Source organism: Ptychodera flava, unplaced genomic scaffold, assembly GCF_041260155.1.
Source record: "Ptychodera flava strain L36383 unplaced genomic scaffold, AS_Pfla_20210202 Scaffold_158__1_contigs__length_75536_pilon, whole genome shotgun sequence".
NCBI classification, from domain to species: Eukaryota; Metazoa; Hemichordata; class Enteropneusta; family Ptychoderidae; genus Ptychodera; species Ptychodera flava.
This window is the reverse complement of record NW_027248340.1, coordinates 7,185-34,030: the sequence shown is the minus strand read 5'-3', so window position 1 is coordinate 34,030 and position 26,846 is coordinate 7,185. Positions and strand designations below refer to the sequence as shown.

At 37.2% G+C, this 26,846-nt stretch overlaps 1 protein-coding gene across 1 annotated transcript; it reads left to right on the top strand.

Annotated features, from left to right (window-relative positions):
• The first annotated feature begins 21,732 nt into the window (after positions 1-21,732).
• Positions 21,733-24,417, top strand: LOC139126906 (uncharacterized). Its single transcript, XM_070692827.1, has 2 exons — positions 21,733-22,271; positions 23,283-24,417. The coding sequence occupies exons 1-2, from the start codon at positions 21,852-21,854 to the stop codon at positions 23,433-23,435; spliced, it is 573 nt and encodes a 190-aa protein (XP_070548928.1). The 5' UTR covers positions 21,733-21,851; the 3' UTR covers positions 23,436-24,417.
• Positions 24,418-26,846: the final 2,429 nt, after the last annotated feature.

Sequence of the window (26,846 nt, the reverse complement as noted above, 5' to 3'; positions counted from 1 at the left end):
GCGTGCGTGGATGCATGTATGTATGTATGTATGTATTGTATGTATGTATGTAGTATGTATGTATGTATGTATGTATGTATGTATGTATGTATGTATGTATGTATGTATGTATGCACGTACGTATGTATGTATGTATGTATGCACGTACGTATGCACGTATGTATGTATATGTCTGTCTTCATAGGTCTTGTGTGAATTGGTTCACATATATGTATGTTTTTTCACTCATATATGTATTTACTTATGTCTGTATTGATTTATTTATACTTATGCTATAGGAGTTTATTTTTATTGATAAATGCATGCAAATACACCCTTTTCGTATGAATATGTTCTTCTAATGTGTAAAATAATTATTTTACATTTGGCGCCTGGTACATCCACGCCAACAAAAGAGATACAAGTAGTAAGTAAAGATGGAACCGTTATACAGGAACAACACTGCAACTCTAGTCAACCACACACACACACACACACACACACACACACACACACACACACACACATATATATATATTATATACATACATATATATATATATATATATATATATATATATATATATATATATATATATATATACACATACAAATTACGAAAAGTATAAGGTACTTTTATCTGTTACTCAAGTTTCATGCATGCAGCAATCGTCACACATGATGCATGCAACTTACGTAATAGATATGATTACTTTATCTATACTGAACTTCGAGAATTGATAATTGAATGATACACAACAGCGATAATATGCTGTATGCGGTGGTCGTCACACCCCACGAGCGTACTGTGTACCCTCGAAAAACTCACCACTTTTATTTACACAATTCCCCTTACAACGCATTGTCAAAAGGCAACGAACTTACAAGATCTATAAAACTGCATTACAAGATTTAGAGAATATACACATAAAAAATACTTGTGTGGACATCGTGGAGTTTCGACCGAGACTGAAGACGAAAGACCTTTACACCAATATGTATAGGATAAAGCCTGAGTACGAGGGCTCTACTGGTATATAAAGTCCAACCAACGATAAAATGTCGAGGCCGCAGGCCGAGACATTTTATCGTAGGGTTGGACTTTATATACCAGAAGAGCCCGAGTACGAGGGTTTTATCCGACTTAAAAACTATCGCCCCTAACTGGTCAACCGTCCCTTTTGTCAATGTAACATGTTTAGGATATGAATTAAAACTTTTATTTGTGAAATAGCCTTCCAATGTAATGGAACATCCTATAAATGCCCTGGGGCACATTATATAAATGCCCTAGGGCACAGCAGCTTTTGTGTTGCAGCTGGTTTCCGCTGTGTTACCAAATTTGAATATTAAAACGTATCAGATGTCTACAGAATATGACATGTTCACTTTTGATTGGACAGTACTTTACTACGGCGCTGTCATTCGTTTCTGGAATTTGGTTGACCAGGGCTTTTACGAGTAAATAAAACACCCTGAATTGAGCACTCTGATTGGTCAATCAACAGTAGATAGTTTTTTAAATACACATTCAACACCTTGTGACACAAGCGTCAATCAAAGGAATTCCTCACATTCCTGGCCGCTGGGAGTGCGGGATCGACGGTGTGGGAAAAATCGATCCCATACTCTCAGAAATCGTCCCACACTCTGCATTAAATATTACACCAGCTCTGATTGGCTGATAAACAGTCTGTTTCGTCCACGCGCAAAATGTTATCTATGGAAGACCGGTCACGACATGCGACATGCGAGTTTTTAAAACTGCGATCTGCGGTTAGGGTTAGGGTTAGGGGTTAGGGTTAGGGTTAGGGTAGGGGTTAGGGTTAGGGTTAGAGGTTAGGTTTTCTCTGGTAAAAAGCCTTACTTCGCTCTCAACCCTGGAGGTTAGGCCAAGGGAGGGAAAAATTGTAACGGCTTAACTTAGGGTTAGTTAGCGTTAGGGGTTAGGGTTAGGGTTAGGGTAGGGTTAGGGTTAGGTCGCAGATCACAGTTTAAAGACGCAGGTCGTATGTCGCAGGTCGTGACCGGTCTTCCATACATGTCCGAGTCCTAACGTAGCCGCTATTTCTCCCACGGTGTATTCATTTTAGAAGTATGCAGAAATAAGTTCGTCTCTACCTCTGTAATCCATCGTTAGGAGGAGAACGAAATGACATGTATGCAAACGCCATATTAGTTTTGCAACTCGCATGTCGCAGTTTAAGAACTCCCAGGTCGCAGTTTAAAAAAACTCGCATGTCGCATGTCGTGACCGGTCTTCCATAGTTATCCGATGGAACGACGACTAACACGAGGGCCGGATTACAAAGTAAGCAGGTCAGAGTACAGTGGCCGACGACAGAGTTGTCACGATTTCGGATAATGTTATACGTGTTCTATGTGAATTTAACGCATTTTGTAGTCATGTGAGAAAAAGAATCTCACACACCAAGGACCTGGGATCAGATTTCTCACACTCGTCGGGGATATTTTGTCTCACACTCGCCTGCGGCTCGTGTGAGACAAAATATCCCCAACTCGTGTGAGAAATCTGATCCCACGTTCTTGGGGATGTGAGATTCTATTATTCTCTTATGTAACGAATAGATATTAATTATATACTAATCTTCGAAACGCATATAATTGTTCAGTACTTGAAGTAATGTTAAAAAACTATCTACTGTTGATTGACCAATCAGAGTGCTCAATTCAGGTGTTTTATTTACTCGGAAAGCCTTGGTCACCAAATTCCAGAAACGAATGACAGCGCCGTAGTAAAGTACAGTCCAATCAAAAGTGAACATGTCATATTCTGTAGACATCTTGTACGTTTTTTCCCTGATATTCAAATTTGGTAACAAAGCGGAAACCAGCTGCAACACAAAATCTGCGGTGGCCCGTACAAACATAAGCTAATGTGCCCTAGGGCATTTATAGGATGTTCCATTACATTGGAAGGCTATTTCACAAATAAAAGTTTTAATTTATCCTAAACATGTTACATTGACAAAGGCGACGGTTGACGTAAATACATTGGAAACGAAAATATAGCAGTTAGGGGCGACTCGGATAGTTTTTAAGTCGGATAAAACCCTCGTACTCGGGCTGTTCTGGTATATAAAGTCCACCCTACAATAAAATGTCTCGGCCTGCGGCCTCGACATTTGATCGTTGGGTTGGACTTTATATATCAGAACAGCCCTCGTACTCGGGCTCTATCCTATACTTTGTTATCATTTTTAACTCTTCGAGCACTGAAGTTTCCCATGGAGACATCTGTATACTTTGTGATATATATATATATGTATATATATATATATATATATATATATATATATATATATATATATATATATATATATATATATATATATATATATATATATTATATATATATATATATATTATATATATATATATATATATATATATATATATATATATATATATATATATATATATTCCGACACACTTGTAGGAAGTTCTGGCGGGATTTTGATAAGATACCTCCATTATTTCGACTTGGGTGATATCGATCCTGCTAACCGCTGGTGGCTTCAGTTGGAGTTAAAAACAAGAATAGTCACGTTTTTACTTCCTAACATCGGTGCTCATACGAGATGCCGATTAAAATTATTATACCCTTGGTACATCGCTACATCGCTAGGGAAAGTTAATTTTAATACTCACAATACAAACGCGCTTTTAGGTAATGAACGTCTGTCATTGTGATAGAAGACCTGTTTTATAGAATCAAAACGGAAAGGACCTCTAGTAATACAACTTTCTGTTAATGGTTGACAAATTAAAGCATTTATTTATTTATTTATTTATTTGTTTGTTTATTTATTTATTTATTTATTTATTTATTTATTTATTTATCTATTTATTTGTTTGTTTGTTTATTTATTTATTTATTTGTTCATGCTCATTAAGAAAATACATTTGAGCAACAAGAAACAAGAAAAGTGAAACGTTACTACGGTAGTACGCATGTCGAAACTGATGCACCGTGGACCAGTTGTCATGCAGGGTAACGAACTAACTATCAGAGAATGGTGAGTTCGAGACCCGGTTCAAGACTGGGTAGGCCCAGAGTAAATGGACTCACATGGTGAGTTCAGGACGGTGTTGTGCCCCTTAGCAACGCACTTTACTCCTCAGTGCTCTAATGGATGTTAGTGGGTAATGCCGTACCTCATTCTGTAATTGGGCTAACGCCCGTTGGATGTTGGACTAGTAAAAAATAAAAAAGAAACTGAAAAACTCAGACTTTTGCTCAAACTTTTCATTAAGGAAACTCAAATCAAGGGGCATGGTGCCAAATTTACGATTACTGTATGATCAAAGCCCCAATAGCTGCCAATGTTTGGCAAACCGATCTCAAAATATCCTTAGTTTTCCGAGAGTTTTCTTTGAATAAGACCCATTAGAGACTAAAAAAGTGTATAACGCAGCCATGACTGTCAAACGTGGCATGTTAATTCAGAGGTTTTAACGTCATTTTAGATTTCCCACCATTTTCAAAAACAATCATATGACAGAGAAAATAAGGATTAAAACAATAAACTGTTGACCATCGTGTGTTATGTGTACAAGTAAATGGCATCATGCTTGTTTCTGGTATGATCACGATGTGTATGTGCAGGAAATACTTTTTTTGTATTTTCCTATGGTGGCGCCACTTTATGGGTACGGCACCCGTTTATTATTAAAGAGGCACTCCCACTTGGTAACATTTTTAAAATACATTTTTTAATGCCAACGGTCGATATTAGACGTGGCGACTGAGCGCGGATCGTGAGATATCGATAAAAACATGTCATTTACCGAGCGTATTTTTCACATCCCGAAGTTTTACTATCGTTTCTGATTTTGACCCGAAATCCCCCGAAGGTTTGTTGTTGTGCTGATTGACGATATTCTAGGGAGTCTACAATAAGTTCGAATGATGCAATGAATTTACTTCCCACACTGCAAAGACTTTATATACAGCATTATGCCTTTACCTCAGGTAAGTTTTTTAAAATTCTCCTTAGTTTTTATCGTTTTTCATTATTCTAAATCAGTTGTATTATATTTTTAACCAACACCACATGAACATCAGTTTTTACGTGTTAAATATTAGCCGCCTCCGATGACTACATTTTGTCGTCTGCCACACAGTATTCGCCGCGCGCGTGGTATGCGTCTATGAATACCACGCGGCGGCCGCTATGTATCAACCGCACGTAACTGTGCTAGTCACCTATGCGAATTCTGGTGGAATCAGCAAAAATTGTTTTTCGTTTTTTCGCCAAGTCAGAGAGACTCGGCTTTCTCCCAGGGGGCATGACCGATCACTGACGCAAGTGGTTGGTGGCGTCACAGAGTAACATAAACAGAGTAGCAACACTTGCATGCCTTTTGTTCCATGGTCGTCTCGGTAGACTATTGGCTTTTCCTATTAAAATGAGCTCCAAAGGTGTTAAACTTTTTGGAGGCTTTGTCTGTGGTTGATGATTACACAAGATTATGTGAAAAATACGACGAGATGGCATCGTACTGCCAGTCGCGTAGCAACCATAGTTACTTTGTGAGCTCTCGGGCAAGAAACACTGCTTCACGCCAATCAAAACATAACACGCCAGCAGTTTCATAAACATGTCCTTCCTTGACGCACGTGTAAAAGAGGGTACGACTGACCGTAAACCATTGAGTAAAACCAGACAGTATCGATAAAAGACTTTCAAATTTGGTTCAAACACACTCATTATATATTCATAAAAATATGAGAGGAATTTTTAAAACGGTAAAACTCGTTTTCTTGAAGCTCAAAACACTCCCGTTTTCGCCAGCACGTCAATTCTGCTCAGCACCACACGACAACAACAACACAAACTTTGCCGAACATACTTTCGCTTAACAATTGGCGAAAATCCGAAAGCTAGCGAAGGATTCATGGTCGGCACTCTTCGGAAAAGAGAGGCGAGAGCAACCTGAGGCGAGGCGAACATGGATGGGTTACATAACCACTTCACGCCTTAAACAATACCCGTTGCCACTCTATCTATCTATCTTTCTCTATGGTGGCGTACAGCAGCGTCAGCGTAGACTCGTTCTCCATAGCTTAGTTCACAATGGCCCCAGTGCCGAACGTTCGATGTTCGGAAGCTGAATTTAGGTGGGCCACCGGAATTCAAACTTTTACTTTTTTGAAGACATGTTTTTATCGATATCTCGCGATCCGCGCGCAGTCGCCACGTCAAATATCGACCGTTGGCATTAAAAAAATGTGTTTTAAAATGTTACCAAGTGGGAGTGCCTCTTTAAGCCTGTTAAAACGTGTAGGCATGGTCCGAATCAGCGAGGAGTGATACTTCAATACACGTCCTTCAATTAACACATTTACACGAACCAACTTTGGTTTGGAAATAAAATCATGAAAATAATGAATAAAATTAGCAGCTAATTGGTCCTTAAAGAAACAAATTAATCAATATTTCCCGACACTTAAAATTCTAAATGGCCGCCATCCCTGTGCAAACTCTACTTGAGAAAAGTTGGATTTTCGATTTTCACAATAAGAAACCGTGGAAATTAAATTACTCAATGAGCAAGATCAGTCCCCATAAAACAGTATTACAGAAGTTTGAAGGTCCGAACGCAGAATTGTGTGTATGGGTATACAATCCTTTTAGGAAGGTAAATTCAAATTTACAAATACTTAGCGGGTGCAAAATTTCACCGGGCGGTTATCGCTGACCATCACTTCATGGCCAGTGATACCTTTTAACGCACATAGATGAGAATTCCATGACAAAACAGGTGATTAAATACCCGTCTTCCCGTTTTTAGCTCACGTGTGTAAACACGTGGGCTATTGTCATAGCGATGTCTGTCTGTCTGTCCGTGTGTGTGTGTGTGTGTGTGTGTGTGTGTGTGTGTGTGTGTGTCTGTCTGTCTGTCTGTTTACACGATAACTCAAAAACGCCTGAACGGATTCAAGTCAGATTTGGTACACAGGTACCATGTGCTACTTGCAAGAACTGATTAGATTTTGGTTAGTGTGGCTTGCATATTAATGAAGTTATGCAATATCGTTTTTTTTCCATACAATGGTTTCCCTATGGAGACGGTAATGACAGTGTAGACATATATCAAGAAATACTGGACAAAATTTCATGAAACTTTTCACAGATGACAATCTAAGAACATTATCATGATACTGTGAGTGTCATGTCAATTATCTTCTCATTTGCATATTTAATGAACTTTTGTTATTAGTGAGATAACTCTGAAATTCCTGCACCCAACTTGATGATACTTGCAACAAATATTGATCTGATATATATCTAATTATACTTCAAAGCATTAGCCAGTGTCAGGTTAATAAATAGCTCATTTGCATATTTTATGAAGGTTTGTAATTAGTCATATAACTCCGATATACCTTCACCAAATGTGATGAAATCTGCTGCAGATACTGATCCGACTGATATCTAACTGTAGTGTAAAGCATTTAGTAGTGTTAAATTAATTAAGGGTTCATTTGCATATTTAATGAACTTTGTAATTAGGTATATAACTCTGAAATTACGGCACCAAAGTCAGTGAAATTTGGGTACAGATATTGTTTTGATAAATATCTAATTGTACTGAGAAGCATTTGGCAGTGTCAAGTAAACAAATAGGTCATTTGCATATTTTATGAAGTTTAGTAATTAGTGTTATAACTCCAAAATAACTGCACCAAATGTGATGAAATCTGCTGCAGATACTGATCTGACAGATATCTAATTGTGGTGTAGAGCATTTAGTTGTGTGAAGTTAATTAAGGGTTCATTTGCATATTTAATGAACTTTCTAATTAGTGATATTACTGCAAAATAAAAGCATTAAATTTTATGAAACTTGCTACAGATGATGATCTGATAAATATCCAATTGCACTGAGAAGCATTGAGCAGTGTCAAGTTAATAATTAGCTCATTTGCATATTCCATGCATATCTAATTGTACTGAGAAGCATTCGGCAGTGTCAAGTAAACAAATAGGTCATTTGCATATTTTATGATGTTTAGTAATTAGTGTTATAACTCCAAAATAACTGCACCAAATGTGATGAAATCTGCTGCAGATACTGATCCGACAGATATCTAATTGTGGTGTAGAGCATTTAGTTGTGTGAAGTTAATTAAGGGTTCATTTGCATATTTAATGAACTTTGTAATTAGTGATATTACTCCAAAATTAAAGCATTAAATTTGATGAAACTTGCTACAGATGATGATCTGATAAATATCCAATTGCACTGAGAAGCATTGAGCAGTGTCAAGTTAATAATTAGCTCATTTGCATATTCAATGAAGTCTTATAATTAGTCATATAACTCCGAAATAACTGCATCAAATGTGATGAACACTGCTGCACATACTGATACGACAGATATCTAACTGTGTTGTAAAGCATTTAGTAGTATAAAGTTAATTAAGGGTTCATTTGCATATTTAATAAACTTTGTAATTAGGTATATAACTCTGAAATTTCGGCACTAAAATTTGATGAAACGTGCTACAGATTGCTACAGTTGATTTGATAAATATTTAACATTGTGCTATGAATCATGGAACAGTGTCAAGTTAATGTAGGGTTTATTTGCATATTTAATGAACTTTGTAATAAGTTACATTGCACTAAAATTACAGCATTAAATTAAATAAAACGTGCTACAAATGTTGATCTGATGAATATCTAATTGTCCCATAAAGCATTGAGCAGTGTCAAGTTAATGGACAGCTCATTCGCATATTAAATAATGTTTTGTAATTAGTGATTAAACTCTTAGAGTACTGTGCGAAGTTTTAAAAAAACCTGCTACATATAGTGATAACATATATCTCATTGTTCTGTGAAGCGCACTACTATAGATGAACCTGTTGTAATTCACGTGAGCATATTCAGTTCATATCTGGTTGTCTTTCTAACCCGCAACTTTCAAAACATTCTCTAGTAAAAAATAAGTAAATTTTACGCTCAAATTGCTAACAAGTGTCGTTTATTTTTTCCCCTCTCTCTTGTTCAAGTTGTTCTCGTAGCTGTTTGTGAAGTAGATGCTATTGACGCCATCATTCGCAATCTAAAATGTTTCTTGCGTTGGTGAGAATTTATTTTTGACATTATAATACACTTCATTTCACGTACCGGTTCCCGGATCGCGATTAAAATATCGTCAAGGCTTTCTGTATGTAGTATTTCGGGTCTAAGGTTTTCTATATGTAGTGTTTCGCGTCTGAATCTTAGATATGACTCATTTGAATTTACACTCGACATAACAATGACCTTGATCAGAATCTCGCAGGATAGCTTAGTCAATCAATAATCAAATTTAGCTCCCATTGTTCGAGATGAATCAGCACCGATAGGCTTACCCGGGTATGGCTTATCCATGAGCCTCTGAGTTTACTGTTCTATATCAATTTAACCACAGAGCGCCTCTTGTCAGTTCATTACCCTAATCATGGTCGATTTTGTCGTCATACAAATACGGGGCAAGTCAGCCAACCTCGACAGCTAGCCAGGTGCACGTTACGTTCATTTTTTGATGTTCTACACACACACGTTTTGTAGACATAATTCCGTCGATGAAAAATACAGACTGGATTTATCAATTTGGGCATGCAACACTACATAAATATCCATAAAGTAAACCTTCCGTCCAGACACCTTTGCTCAGCTATGCGGACGACCGTACCTGACACACAGTCGCGCAACTGACATGTCGTGAATCACAAGTATAGCTCAACCCTTTCAAAAAGCATGTGACAAAAGACTATTGCACTGCTTATTAGAATAAGAAGGAGACCTTGATTCACAACAAAACGTTTTTATTTTACATTCTATCAGAACAGGAGGTATACCACTTATAAGTAGAGGTATACCATTATAAATGTAAAATTTTCCAGACAATTCACATTTTAATTTTTATAATCCTGGAAATATCAAAACCGTTCATCAAACCATCTTCGCTGGTCAACGTTGTTCATTCATGCAAGGAATTTGATCAGTCCAGTGTAACCTGTTTAACATGTTCATGCACTGTGCAGTTCAGATGAAAAAGTAAAATGAGAAATTAACATCGATCGTGTGTGAGAGCGACTGTATTTAGGGGTAGTTAGCGAAGTTGTGCGTGCAACAAACTGTTTGTAGCAAGCTATTTCTTGGAGGGCGATCATGCGATTTTCAGTGCAGTGGGCGCCCGGAGTGGGCGAAGGGAGGGGGATTTTTCACGCATCAGCGGGCGAGAGACGGGCGGACAGACAGTTTATCCTGACTAGTGGGCGATGGTCCAGTCAAAATAGGTATAGACCCATCACATATTGCAACAGAATGTTTTTCTTGAAAATGCATTTTGAAGAGGTACCCAGAACAACATACTAAACGTTTACTCGAGTCTGCCTTGGGGAAATATGTCTAATTTGCATAAATCAAATATGGCTGCCAGCTATCTGACAAAATAACATTATTGGTCATACATCATATGTTAAACAAGCTAAAACAAGTGATTTTATAGTCTAACATTACTTATTTGTCACAGGGGATCATTTTGGAGATAAAATGTTTAGCATAGGAACTTTGATAAATTGCATATATCCAATAAGGCTGATTACATTCCCACAAAATAACATTTCGCCCTGAACATCAGGTCATAAACAAGCTATTTCTCTGATTTCTTAAATCAAAGTAGGCCTACATTTCTTTAGCATGGACAAACGATTTTTGAGGTAAAATGTCTTACATACATTTTAATAATTTGCATAAATCCAATATGGCAGCCAAAATTCTACAAATGACATTTTCAGTCATACAATATGTATTTAAACAAGCTGTTACAGTGATTGTTAAGTTGAAATGAATTTCTTTGGCATAAAGGAACGCTTTTAAGGCTCACTGTTTTACAAAAGCACTATGATAATTTGCATAAATCCAACATGGCTGCCAAATTAACACCGCAATGCTTAATAGTTTCTAGTGTAAAATATAGTATAGTTTTAGCACTAGGAATCTATCAAAAAGGAACTGAAGTCTTTGGAAATTTATTTTAAAATATGGAAAATATGATATAAACCTATTTATGATAACGATCGATTTAACACTGAAAGTCTATTTTAATAGGTTTGTGGGGCATATGTTAAAATACTTCATAAATATATTGTATTTTGTAAAGAATGCTTAGGCTGATTTTAGAGACTTTCATACATGACTTACAAACAGATTAAAGCAAGTTATATAATGATATGCTTTTACTCTTAAGATGTTAGAAAGTCAAGCGATTTTAATTATATCGTAATGTTTCTATATATGACACCTGTTAATCATTGTAAGTCGTCTAAATCATTTATTATCTTTTTAATATAACATTGGCTTCATTTGTGTGGTGCATTATTAGGGGACAAAGCCCTATGGGGCTTGTCCCTATTGTATTTACTCAGGATCACTTCTTCTTCTTCTTCCGTAAATTCTTTGTAAAGCTAGATCTCCAAAACCGTTGCGCACCGCCTTTTCAAACTTGCAGGGCTTATTAGGCACACTGAGTACTGGTGCACCTGACCGTTCATATTTTGATTGGTCACATGACCTGACTGTTATTAATTATTAAAAAATTAATTACATCTAATTTGCATAAAATTGAAAATCGAAAATCTGAATATGAAGATGTTACATACCAAATTTCAAGAATTTTCACCTTGCCGTTTATGAGAAGAAGATTTTTAAAGTATTATTTTTCTGATTTTTCAATAACCTTTGACGTCCCCTATACCTCTGCAGCTAAGCTATACCAATGGCTTATTCTGGCCTATGTAAGAGTCCTGCGGGGCCGGGGCTAGTGACTACTGAACAATGACCAACAGGGATCAAACTGCAAATCAGAATTTGAGGATGAACTTGACCTATGACCCTAGCATGTTTCTATACCTCATTGATAATGCACATATCTAATTCCGGCCTTCAAACTTGAGCTAGAGTTCTGATTTTTGGTACACAGGGACATGTATCAGTGTTAAGGTTTTTTAACAAAATTTCACGTGACCAGCTCATCCTATACCTCATTGATTATGCACATATCTAATTCTGGGCAAGCAAATAGAGCTGGAGGTCTGAATTTCGGTATATAGGGATAACTATTGAAAACAATTTTTTTCACAAAATGTCACATGACCTCGATGACCCTTGAACTCAAATATACATATTTGTCCATTACTCAGTAACCACAAGTGCTATACCGTTCATTTTTTGTATGATGGGAGACCTTATGACGCAGCATCCTGTACCTCATTAATTATGCACATATATAATTCTGGGCAAGCCAATAGAGCTAGAGGTCTAATTTTTGGTATATAGGGATAACTATGGGATACAATTTTTTTGACGAAATATCACATGACCTCGATGACCTTTGACCTCAAATATACATATTTGTCCATAACTCAGTAACCACAAGTGCTACACCGTTCATATTTTGTATGATGGGAGACCTTATGACGCAGCATCCTGTACCTCATTAATTATGCACATATATAATTCTGGGCAAGCCAATAGAGCTAGAGGTCTAATTTTTGGTATATAGGGATAACTATGGGATACAATTTTTTTGACGAAATATCACATGACCTCGATGACCTTTGACTCCAAATATACACATCTGTCCATAACTCAGTAACCACAAGTGCTACACCCTTCATATTTGGTATGATGGGAGACCTTATGGCACCACATGCTGTACCTCATTAAATATGAACTTATCTAATTTTGGGCAAACCAACAGTGCTAGAGGTCTGATTTTTGGTGTATAGGGACAACAATGGGATACAATTTTTTTGACGAAATATCACATGACCTCGATGACCTTTGACCTCAAATATACATATCTGTCCATAACTCTGTAACCACAAGGGCTACACCTTTCATATTAGGTATGATGGCAGACCTTATGGTATCATATGCTGTACCTCATTAAATATGCACATATCTAATTGTGGGCAAGCCAACAGAGCTAGAGGTCTGATTTTTGGTATATAGGGCCAACTATGGGATACAATTTTTTGACAAAATATCACATAACCTCGATGACCTTTGACCTCAAATATACATTTTTGTCCATAACTCAATTACCACAAGGGCTACACCCTTCATATTTGGTACGATGGAAGACCTTATGATACCATATTCCATACCTCATTTATTATGCACATATCTAATTTTGGGCAAGCCAACAGAGCTAGAGGTCTGATTTTTGGTATATAGGGACAACTATGGAAAACAATTTTTTAGACAAAATATCACGTGACCTCAATGACCTTTTTTCCTCAAATATACATATTTGTCCATAACTCAGTATCCAAGAGTCCTATACCCTTCATATTTGGTACGATTTTAGACCTTATGATGCCACATGCAGTACCTCATTAATTATGCACATATCTAATTTTGAGCTAACCAATAAACCTAGTGTTCTGATTTTTGGTTGACAGATGTAACATAAGGAATGAAAGTTTTGTTGCAAAAAAGACGTGTAACTGTGATGACCTTTGCCCTCTCTGATGACAATTGCCTTCTTTTTCCCACTTAAGATTGCTTTGGCCTGGCATTGCTGCTTGCAGCTATATTTTGTGATTTGTATTGGTTTTTAATACCACACTGAGACAAAACATGTAATCTGTAATGCTTACTGTTAAGAAGACGTGTATAAGATGTTTACTGGTTAATTTAGACAGAACCACCCCACTATGGATGAGTTTATCTTTAGTAGATCCCCCTAGATGATAGGCAGGAAGGCATTACACACAATAGCAGAAATATAATAAACACAACAAAGCTGATGAAACAAAGAATAATATGACAAAAATTATAAAAATGCCACAAAGCACACAAATTAAAACAGCACTTTTGCAAAAGATGTCAGATTTAAAACAACTTTATCATCAATCAAAATAAACATTTTAAAACTGCATACTTAACAAAGGATTAATCATTCCAACATAATTTAACTTTTACAAACAAGAAAATCTGGAAAAACGACACTGCGATATATGATGACCCTTAAACTCGGCTGTAATTGCGTATGCTCATGTTGTTCGAAGTTAGGACATTCGTTGGCATTACGATTTCTTGTGATTGTCTATTTTTCTGATTCTTTTGTATGCAATAATTGGTTGTTTTGGAAACAGAATTTATAATTTTTTTTAAGTTCATACCAGTTTTTCTGTCAGGAATTGTATGATTCTCTTTTTTCTGATTTATGGATTACATTAATATGAAAAATATACTCTCATCCTTTGTTTGGTTTCACTACTTTTTGTTCCACTTGTCTTCTTTCTTTACGTTCTTTTACACCGATGATGTTTTCTATTTCCTGTTTTTAGTATAGTCTACATCATGTCGCTTTCTGCGTAGAATAGTCTTTGTTGTTGCGTTTTACTTTAATGTTTCATTTTAATGAGAGCTTTGAATATTGCACTAGAACGGAATGTATCAGGTGCTTTTGTGCGTTCCAGTGAGGAAAATCTTCTTTGTTATATCACTAACCTTTAAAGATAATTAGGTCTGAATATTAGATTTGTTTATCAGAGTTTCAAACAAAAATATGAAAATTGGATGGCTTTATTATGTTTATACATCATCTCAAAATCTCTGCCACAGCTATATTTGTTTTGCATGTTGCTGTATTATTCTCATTTCTATCTCATGAAATATAATATCCGATACTTCCAGTGAAGCTGGAGATCTCACACAGCACCCAATATTCTATTGTGAAATTGTGTATTTCGATTTTTATTCACTTAGTGCCATTTGCTGTTAACTTTGTGTACTGTGCACTTATTATCCAGTTTTCGCCATCAAATGTTTATCTTGTCCTATTAGATAGCATTTTCAATGCGTTGCGTTCTGCAGGCATCGTGTGATTCTTCTATTTTAAGGGAGGTTCACAAGGACCGGTTACATAGCTTGCAGATAGTTTTCTAAACTGTCTATTTTCTGTTGTATGTGAGGTTCATTTTGATTTTCAATATATAGAAGTGTCTTCTTGCCTATCATCTAGGGTGGTTCTAAAGATACACTCCTCCATAATTAGGGAGTTCAGTCTAAAATAAAAACTACACATTTTCGTACATGTATGGTTTGTCACTGTATAGCATTAAACACCAATACAAATTACAAATAATGCCTTACACAACCACATTAGGAAGGAGAATACATGATTTAGATGACTTACAATCATTATGAGTACTTCTCCATCATCAGTTGTCATATATAGAAAATCACAAAATAATAAAATGGCATATCTTTCTTATATCTTAATATTAAAAGCTATCAGTATATTACTTTCTTTAATCTGTTTGTAAGTCATATGTGGAAGTGTCTAAAATCAGCCTAAACATTCTTTACAAAATACAGCATATTTATGAAGTATTTTAACACAGTCAGGTGCCCCACAAACCTATTAAAATAGACTTTCAGTGTAAAATGGGTCGTTATTATAAACTAAGGTTTATAGCATATTTTCCATATTTTTAAAAATAAATGTCCATGGATTCCAGTTCCTCTTTGATAGATTCCTAGTGCTTTAATATACCAGAACCTTATTCGTTTTAGAAGCTATTAAGCAATGAGGCATAAATTTGGCAGCCATGTTGGATTTATGCAGATTATCATAACACTTTATGTAAAACATTGAACATATAAAACTGTTTATGCCCAAGAAATATATTTCATCTTAAAAAATCACTGAAATATGTGGTGTATGACTTAAAATGTCATTTGTAGGAATGCAGCCGCCATATTGGATTTATGCAAATTATTAAAATGCCTATGTTAAACATAATATCTCCAAAATGATTCCCTGTGCAAATAAGTAATGCTAGACTTTAAAATCACTGGAATAGCTTGTTTACCATGTGATATGTGGCCAATATTGATGTTTTGTCAGACAGCTGGCAGCCATATTGATTTATGCAAATAAGACATATTTCCCCAAAGAAGATTCAAGTAAACTTTTAGTATGTTGATCTGGGCACCTCTCTCGAGTGCGTTCTGAATAAAAAAATTATGTTGCAATTTGTGGTGGGTTGGGTGCCAAAATGTTATAGATTGACTGGACGACGAGGAAATTTCACTTTAGTGCTACATGGGCGCACGGTCCCTTCACAGATCGGCGCCACCGTGGTGGTGAACTTTAAAGAGCTTTATGGACTCGTGGGGAGTATACATGAAGTTGCTGTTTGGGGGAGTTTTTCGAAGAGCAAGGGAAAAGCATGGGTATGTGGTTAAGAGAGAGCAGTCGGAACTTGTGTTTGGATGGGGCAGTTTGAGTTGTTGTTGTTCTGTATGTATGTGTGTGTCTATGTGTGTGTCTGTGTGTGTAACGGAAACGGGAAGCTTTCCAAGCGAGGAGTTGGGAGGGTGGAAAATTTAATGAGCGGAAGTGCGGTCATTAAATTCCCCTTAAAAGTTAAAGCCCCAGTATTTGTAACTTTTAACCTTTTTTTATGTTCGAAATTACATATTATTCTCTTACATCCATCGTGAAATGTTGTTCAGTAAAGAAATAAGCCAAATTTGTGCTTCTGTAGTGACATACAAACGCTAAATATTGCCCGATCGAGTTGGATTGCCGCGCGGGTTTGTTGACAACTTGTAGGCTGTGCACGTGATCGAGAACGCCGATACTGATGACATCATCGAGCCTGCAACATTCCTGGGGCCATGCCATGACACGCCACAGTGCCTGGGTAATCGCCCATGGTCGCCGGCTGAATGACCTGCGAATGGTTTTATTTTGTTCTTCTCCGTTCAAATACGTACTGCTACTGTGTTTCAGAGGATGCAGAACTTTGGCAGAGGAGGCTGACATTCTATTCTGGTACCGTGTGCGTTATATACGGATTATTCAAACTGCAGTGCAGTCGGCAGTGCACCGCGATGCGCACCCTGCTGTTGGTCACTCAGAACTCCGGGTATACCGATGTAAAATCAAGACGACACTATATAATATACACTTGGCTCACTTCTGTAGGCAAATAGCTATCAAAATTGAGTACTTGAAGTAATAAATTTCAGCTGATTGTCGCTTTAGCGGCAAGGTGATTGCGAAATCCAAGCAACGTAGTTTGGCAATGTATGGTAGGCTGTCGAATGCAGTGAACACGATGGCCTTTGGCAGCAAGTAAGGGAACCGTCAGTATTTACGACCTGGGGGTCATTCAAAAATTGAAAGTTTTAAGGGGGCGCTCACAATGTTTTTTCTTTGTCTCACTCTGTCTTCAATTACATAATGATTAGTTGATTATATATATTTTACTCTGATACATATTAAATAAAAAGAAAATAAATACTCTAACAGTACAAATAAATATCAACTAGATGAAGCAAGGCAAAAAACTACAAGTAGCTGCTACTACTAGCAATAGTTATTATGAAAGAGAAGATAGTGACGATGAGAATGATATCGTTGTTCATGTACGCAATGACACCAGCGACATTAAAGATGAGGATCAACAGTGGTGATGATGATGTCACACAGTAGTTTTCTGCAGTCGTTACCAGGGTTGGAAGGAGAGGCTGGGTCATGGAGAAATGTTCTCGACAGATACCACTATAAGTGCACAGGATCTAGGACAAAACTGAACTGTTGTGAATTCATCCTTTATATTATCATAGAAATTTATATTTTATTTGACTTGAGTTCAACAACCATTTGGACATTTAACCATACCATAATGACATGCTACCCATCCAAATTTAACAATACTATATGGTCAGATACTGCTTATTAGGTGAGCTTTTATATCTACATATTGTAACATGGGCTCAGGTAAGCCAAACTTTCTGTTAGAGAGGGGGTTACTCAAAGTCATCATGGTTGGCTGGGGTGCGACTCAAAATTTCGGAGTTTCTAATGTAATTCGTCCGACCCCCAGATCGTAAATAATGACAGCTCCCTAAACAGCTGTGAACGCCTGAGTCAGAACGATCAGGACCAGTACACGCACTGCTGTATCTCAGCGACAATTTAGAAAAAAACGTGGAGCTACTGCTAAGAAATTTACAGACTCTTGGCTCTTGATGCATCAGTTACTGAGCTTTTATACTGGTAAAACGGCATTCTGAATACAGCAGTAAATTTCCTCCCAAACGAGAAAGGATAACACGCGGGCATTCTGCAATGGACGCTGTCAATTTTACCTTGCTGCAGGCCCCACACCAATCTCGGCCCGAGCCTTACAGGACTAGTAGTAGCCGGCCAAACACACAAAAAACAACGTCGCAGTGTAAAATCCGTAGGTCAGAACCGTTGATCATAAATTTTTAGAACCAGTGATGTTTAAAAGTTTTGTATTGATCACTTCATTTAGGTTTATGTGAATGACTTTCTCATCGAGCTGCGTCAGACTCTATAATTGTCCCGGGCATTGTCCATGCAAATTTGGGGCCTGCCTTAGCTCCCTCCGATCGTCTGTAGACTACAGCCAAACTTACAGTCCTGAGCAAATTGTACAGTTGTGAAAGTCAGATATGTATCATGAATTTTATACAAAAAATATACAAACAACAGAATCAAACCAGGAGGTTAGTTTGCTGTCTGGCCGGGTGCGCAGGGGACGACTTTGCAGTGAGGACGGGATCTCTCTTGTGTTCGAACTTCTAAGCTTACTAATATACAATGCCTGGAGCTCCATCGCATCGCAGCTAGCTAGCCGATACTTGTTGTACTACTGTACTCCTTGTGAGGATTAGATACCCGTTACGTTCGATATTATTTTGAAATACTTTTAAATTTAATAAGTAAGACTTTTGTACTGCATTCAAGATATAATTTTTCCGTTCTGAGCGTTTTCAATTACGCCGTACGGCAACGATATGCGAAGCTGATAGGCTGTGTTGCCTGCAGCGTAGCCTGGCCGTACACAAAACTTCGTTTGAGTAGACGGAGCAGAATCAGTCCCGTCATTTATTTTCAAAGACATTTTCATTATACTCCATAATGGAAGAAACGACTAGTTCAATGATTACAATGGTGAAGTGTTGAATTTTTATTCATACATGTATTTCTCTCTCAATTCATTCAGCAAACTTGATCTCCGTACCATCGGTCACAACGTGCAGTGTCTTGCTTGAAGCTTACAATCGACTGCCTCCGTCGTTGGTTTAGCTGTTCAAGACGTTTGTTTGCACGGCTCATTATAGTCGGAACAATATGTAAACACTTACATAATTATATCTTTCCGGTATTTCACCCAACTTTCGCGCGTTTTTAGCTGAGTCTCCAGTTTCGATGGACCAGACCTCTTCGAAGAGCGTATGGTTTCTACGGACGCCACAGTAAAACTTGCGTAGATGTGGTTGAGCATGCGCGGTGGTGTGATTACGTTTCGTTTCGTGTGTCAACAAAGCTGACTTCTGGTCCGGACAAGAAGTCATTTTCACTCCCTTTACTGTTAATCGTGAGGCGGGCTGGGCATGCAAACCATGCGATTCAGTATAATTATGGTCTACTTTCACATACTGAGGATGTCATTTTAATCAAAAATATGAAAAAAATTGTTAAAAGTTACAAATACTGGGGCTTTAAATTTGTTAAAAATACGTTAAAATAGCATATTTGCATATAAAACACCCATTGTAACAATTTCACAAATAATCTGCTTGTTGGCACGGGTGTCTCTGCATAAGTTTAGTAACTACCAATGTATTGCTCTTATCAGCCCCGCAGTGTACAGAAATAGCATTACTTCGCTGTTCGAATTACATAGCTGTATTATGCACGTTATTAAAACAACAAAATGCGTCAATTCTCCTCTTGACAGCGCTTTCTAGATAGCATGTACTTCTTATCCACAAAACCTGCATACGTTGTCTTCCAAACATGTGTACCGAATATATGAGAAATCGAACGTGAACTGTTATGATGTTAGCTTAATTGCCTTATGGAATTCTCTCCGCATCAACCACAGGTTTTGATTAACGGTATGCAAGGCAGATGGCTAGGGCCGACCGATCTAAATGACCGCTACTAATTTAATAAAGGAGTGTTAAGAATATACACCACCTGCTGCTCTGTTTACTTCAAATATCATCACAGTCAACGCACCTTATTTACAGCAATATGACATGAATGTATTAAGTATCGCGATGCTACGTGAACAAATACACCATGATAATTCTTTATTTATGGTCATCCATGTAAGGTTGATAAGAGATCGCCGAAAACATACTTGTCGATGACAAGGATTGCATTTGTTACTAGGAGAATGTTCTAAGTAAGTCAGGTAATGATATTAACCCTTGTCAAGGTGACGGGAAATCAAGGAACACAATTGCCCCGAATTTTGCAAATTCCATTAAATAAACAATTAAAGAAGCGGGCGACAACGACTACAATACGGTTTATATATCAAGCATCTCACTTTACGTGGGTCAATCGATGTATTTTGAACTATATTGTATCTCACAAACATCAAATTTATGGACAATACGGACGGAAGCCTGCATTTCATCGCTAAAAATTATCGCTATCAAGAAAGTCCATTAAACTAACCCTAATCAATTGCAGTGCATTGTCGTTCAAAGTTTAAAAGTGACAAGTAATTATAGTGGTTAATTAGGGGCTTTCCTGAGGTGATGGCCCTCTGATGCTTTTGATCAGCCACTTTATCAATCAACCTCCCAGAGCAACAATTTTTTTGTATAAAACATTTTCGTAAAATAGTAATGCGGACCAAATTTAAAATCAAACTTTCGTTTGGAGAAGGAAAGTGCTGAAATTTGAGAATTAGATAAAACAAAAACAACTTTGAATGAAACTGAAGGTTCGGCAACCGAAACGCTGCTGTAGAATAGCTGTTCAACCTTATAAACCGAACAGAGTTGTTCTACCCCAACGTTACCGCTTCCTCCGTTTTCCCTTTAGTACAATGTCGTTTAGAAATTTATTTCACGTCAAGAATACGTCGGCCATACATACATACATACATACATACATACATACATACATACATACATACATACATACATACATACATACATACATACATACATACATACACACACACACACACACACATACATACATACATACATACATACATACATACATACATACATACATACATACATACATACATACATACATACATACATACATACATACATACATACATACATACATACATACATACATACATACATACATACATACATACATACATACATACATGCATACATACATACTGACAGAGTGGATTCTCATGATCACTATTGGACTCAATAACCCCTGTATCAGATGGTAATATAAGTAGTCGTTTGATTCATTTATCCGTCAAGTTCTCAATTTTCATGTAAATGATCTTAATTAACCATTTAGACATTTCCAAGGCCACTTGACATGCACGAACGTATGCAACGCAGAGTAGAAACAGCTGCTTTCGTTTATTCGCATCAGAGAAGTATTTGCCACCATATGTTTTATTTTTCTTTCCGGCTTGACTCTGATGCATGCTCTTGATGCTTTTAGTATCTTTTATCGTATGTCAAGTTGACAAAACAAACAATGGTGCTTCTGTGCAACTATTCGGCGAAATAGAATACGCGAACATCTTGTTTTAAAATGACTGACAATATCATTACAAAAGCTGACGATGATGTTTAGCCTTCATAAAAGCACATAAAAGAAACGATAACTTAATGATTGGTTCATTTACATAATACATTCTTTTCTATACAATCAAGCAACAGCCAATCGTAGGCGAACATACCTGTTATATACTCACTTAGTAACTCGGTAAATGCGGTAATCCCTATACATAGGCGTTGAAAATTTCATGGTTCACCTTTCTGTTCCATTTTCCCAAAAAAATGCATCGTTGGTGTACTCTTCTCGCCGCTGTCGGTTTGTTCATCGCCTGCCAGGCCGTTGAGATTGACAGGTGCGAGTTCTGCTCGGTAGACCTGATGGAAACTGACAGCGAGTATTTCCAGTGCTCCCGGGATCAGGTTGACTGCTTGCCCGGTCTGGCCGAAGCCGCTGCTAAGGTAGACTTCGCCACAGTCAAGCCTGACGAAGTGGAGTACCACATGATGGCGATGACAGCGGACCTGGATAAGCCGAGGTGGAGGATGTACTCCATCATCTACGACTGCTGTGATGACGTACCCTGTGATCTGACAAAACCGGCCGGTGACCAGTTAGATCCCTCCGTTGCGGGATGTGTCAACTGCACTAAAAGCTTCATTTCTGGTGGTTACTACTTTTGGCAGTGCGAAGACCTTGGACAGGTTAGTATAGAACACGATTTGAACTAATTTTGGATAATTGGATCTTCATATTTTTCTAATTACTCAAAGTGTTAGGTGCCATATAGCTGAATGTTGCAATATTATAAATTACTCATAAAAACAAGTGTGTAACTTAAAAAGAAAAGCAGATGAGCTTACATTTGCAGGTTAAAACGACCTTACTACACCATCCAATTATCTCAGATTAGTTCCAATCGTGTTAGCAGTCTAGGAGCTCCCAGTAATTCATGCCACTTGCAATGCCATGTAAAATCTCTCTTTCAGACAAAATCCCCGATATTTTATCAAAGACGTCCACGTCAGGTTGATCTGGTGGCATTAAACGTCACTGAGACTGAAAAAGATTTGCCCTTTCATTTTCATAACAAGTTGATACAGTAAAACTTTCTTCTTGAACTTGAACACAGTCGGTATACGACAGTCTAGAATTCAGAAAAACCGACGCAAAAGTACTTTGCGGCTAATTTGCGACATTTTTGGGGAAAAAAGTTGGCTAAAGATAGAAGCGGCGATCCGGAGATAGAGTCTAAGGTTATTCTCTCTCGTCTAATTTATTGTCAGACACAACCTTTTCATTATGATTTAGAGAGTCATACGACTTTCATAAATGTTTCTAATGATTGAAGACTTTTTAAGTAATGGGATATACTGAATTTTGAGTAATGGAAGCACAATAAATCGGTCATCATAGAAAACATCTTATTGTATTCATATTTTCATTGTCTGTTAAATTTAAACCTTCTATTCTAGTTTTGGCTTCATATGCTTGACTCTAAAGTACCTAACATCGATTTGGTTCTGCGAGGCTAACGATGCTCTGTGTCTCTTAAGCCTTATCGGTCACCAAATTTTCCAGTCAGAAAAAAATCGGAAAATCTTTGATTCAGCTTTACCTATCATGCCGTGTTGGGCCCTACCTGCCACCAACTCGTTTAGATAACAGTACGCATACCAGCACTCTGAACCATGCCTCTTCTTTCACCTTATCAGGAAGGTTGTCCGATGGCGTTTGCCTTGGGAAGAGTCGATTTCGACCCCTGTCCGAAAGAAATCGAGAAACAAGTGTCTGAGTATTGCCTCATCATGCCAGGGAAAAACGAGGGTGAATTCCTTCCGTTCTGCACTTACGGAGATGCCAAATAATTGGAAACTCCTGCTAGTTTGACTAGAAGGATCGCCGATTCATAATTCATTATGGTTATTTTTACAGGTTTAAACTTTTCACTTTTAAGGAGAACTTTCTTTATCTTCATAAACCATTCGTAAATGCCTTGTCATATCTATTAAAAGTGTTTTTTGTCTCTAAGTCCTACTGCGCGACAATCAATTGCAACATACATTCATACGTACAAAGCAGCTAAGTATACCTTTTGGGCTTCAAGCAATTACTAATACCTATTGAACTTGTTGCAACGTCCAACGTCCGTTCAGTTAATGTTAGCCTGTGTCAATGGTTTGTGGTAAACAAGCCAGCCAATAGACTTCGAGTGTATTCATTTAGAATCATGATTACATATTCAATAATTTAAGTCACTTACACTCCCGTATGAACTCTTTAAATTGTTCAACGAATAATCATTGCATCTTTTTAATAACTTTAATTTGGCTAAGGATACAACTTTTGAATTACTTGAATCATCGTATCTTGTACACGAAGTACGATCTCTAAAGAAGCGGTATTGGCCAACATCTCTCTTCTGCTTCTGTAATAGCAATGACTAACAGCCAGACCGTTTATTTAACTCATGTAAAGTCTATGATACATTCTGCATGGCATTAGTTTTCTTTTTAATTTCCACAAAGAGTTCTTTTTCTTGTCCTTTTTTGAAACCTAGCCCTTATGGTGTACTTTTTGGAGACACAAGTGCTCCAGTTACTATCAGCCATCTCATACTTAGAGCAAAAAGATTCATTTATGCAAAATGAATAAAAGGAAACCATCATGAGCACAGCACAATTGCCACTAGGAGTACGAACTTTCTCAGGAAAAAGACAGTTTAGTGATACATTGTTGTAATGGATTAAAGTACTACCGACAATTGATAAGTGACATCTCTAAAAGCACGCCTTTCTGTAAAGCTCTGTAATACTTCTTTACTGTTACTAATAAACATTTTCAAATACGAAAAGCAAAGCTTTGTTTCAATCCGTCAATACATAGTCGCGAGAGAGCCCTGTTATATTAAATTTACAAATGGACATGATTGCCTCTTAAATTTTAGGCGACTTTATACTGTCGAAAGTTTCCCTTGCCATTGTCCAAGAAACAACAAACAAAATACAACAACAACATCACTCGCAAAATCAAGAGTGCACAATGGTTCCAGATGTCCGGAATGGATAAGCATACCCCGCTAGCATGCTCAAGATTGAACTAAAGTGACGAAATAGTTGTACGGTAATTCAGCTAGTTGCTAAATTACTGTTGTGAGTCAAAGCCAGAAATACTGTCTCTCATCATCTGAGTACAGATTTGTCATATTTTGATACAAGATCTCCATATCTACCATAGAACTTCTTAAATGATCTGGCCAACCCACTTTGTGAAAATACCTGTTTCACTAGCTTTAAGACTAGAAACAAGTTTGGAAATCGGCATCAAAAGCCGCTGATCTATTGAAAAAAACGACTTTTTGTTATTTGCATGAATTGGCTTGGTAATTTTATAGCTCACATAAACATATAAGTTGAATAATGGCACGGAACGTTTGTGACTTATTTCCTTAGCATGCTGGATCCTTATTGAAAGGACATTTTCCTACAAATGTCCATAAAAAACACAGGTAAAGTTAAGCACAGTTTATGTCCCTGCAAAATTTAAGTGATTTTCCCTCTGCATTTGAAATTTTGCTTAGGAATTACCTTGTAAAAAATAACGATATGGCTCTCAGTGACTCTTGATTTTGACCATTGACATGTTTATGTGACCGCAGTCTTCAGTCGCTTGACTCATGATTTTAGGCCACCTTGTTTTGAAATTAATCACAACAGTTCTGTAATATGCAATATAAAACACGATGAACACACACACACACACACACACACACACACACACACACTCTCTCTCTCTCTCTCTCTCTCTCTCTCTCTCTCTCTCTCTCTCTCTCTCTCTCTCTCTCTCTCTCTCTCTCTCTCTCTCTCTCTCTCTCTCTCTCTCTCTCTCTCTCTCTCTCCGCTTTACAGATTGAAAGACAATAAAGACCAGACAACAGTCTATGCAGGGCGTTTAGAGGACGTGTAAATGAATTAAAATATGCAGGGTGTGTGTGAACTATTTGGGTAGAATTCCTATATTTACTATTTACACTGTACTTTGCCACTTTGTTGACACTGTTTATCTTTTTTAACAATACATGAACATTTATATGCTGCCAGATGTGACAAACTACAGAAAAGTCATATGATCACAGAATTATCCTCAATATCTAAGGCGTAAATTTATTCACAAGATGACGTAGCGGTAGGTGTTAATAGCGAAAAGGTGTACATATATTCACAAGGTGACATAACGGTACTGTAGAGTCAGGGGTGTTTGTATTTCAACACGACGACTTTACTCCACCGTGATTTCAACAAATGATTACATCATGTTTGAACCGTGTTTGAATGATTAGAGTAGGTTTGCTAGTTCAGGATATATGTTGATGATAGTTAACTATTGTTGGTGATTTGCAAGATGGCGAGTTCAGACAGGGCTGTGAGGGCGTACTCTTAAATGTACACGTTGGGGGATTAATTGAGTTGGCGATTTCAGGACAGCGGAGCGCGCGTCTTGGCCATTCTCACCTCATCATGTATAGGTATATTGTAGGCGAATGCCGGCAGTATTATTAAAATGGACTTTTATTCTAAGCAATGAACGGTGTGTTCTTAAAAAGTATGTGAATGGAAACGACAAAAGATTTGTCACCACCTTATGTGTATGAATGGTGATAATATGCTGGAATTTTTTCGGAAAATTTATGCCTTATCATTCAGACCCAAGCCAAATGTTACAGAACTTTACAACATAAGGGATAAATACATGAACATAAAATCGTTTAAACACTGGGAAATGTAAAGTGCGAGATGATTTTGTTGTTGCCAAAATTCTCTTACGTTTTACGAAATGAAGTAAAACTGTTATAAATCGTTAGATTATAATTTCAGAAAATACACGAATAAAAGTTGTCGGCGAATATTGTAATTTCTGTGATTTTTGTATATGCTGCGTAGGGTACTGATTAGACAAGAAAAATAATGAGAAAGAGTAGTGCCAAATCACGCTTTTGGGGATACATCTTATAGAAATATGCCGTGCCCTTTGAATTTGTGTAGTATTTACTTCTTTCAGACAAATGCCAGCCCTTAAACATGAGGGTAGCTGATTGAGACTAAAGTATCGTTATTTCCTGAAGTGTAGAGTTTGAACAAATTGTTTTACAAATGACTGTTAGAGTTTGTAAGGAAAAATGAATGATGCTTACAAGTTGATATAGTTGTAAGATGATCATATTTATCAAAAACACTAAGGTAAACTGCTGAGTCAGTCTGTTTTGCAGGTTCTTTTGTATA

Coding starts and splice junctions, on each gene's coding strand:
- LOC139126906 (XM_070692827.1), top strand. CDS start 21,852: ATGCATCGTTGGTGTACTCTTCTCGCCGCTGTCGGTTTGTTCATCGCC. Junction 22,272..23,282: donor AGTGCGAAGACCTTGGACAG/GTTAGTATAGAA, acceptor TCACCTTATCAG/GAAGGTTGTCCGATGGCGTT.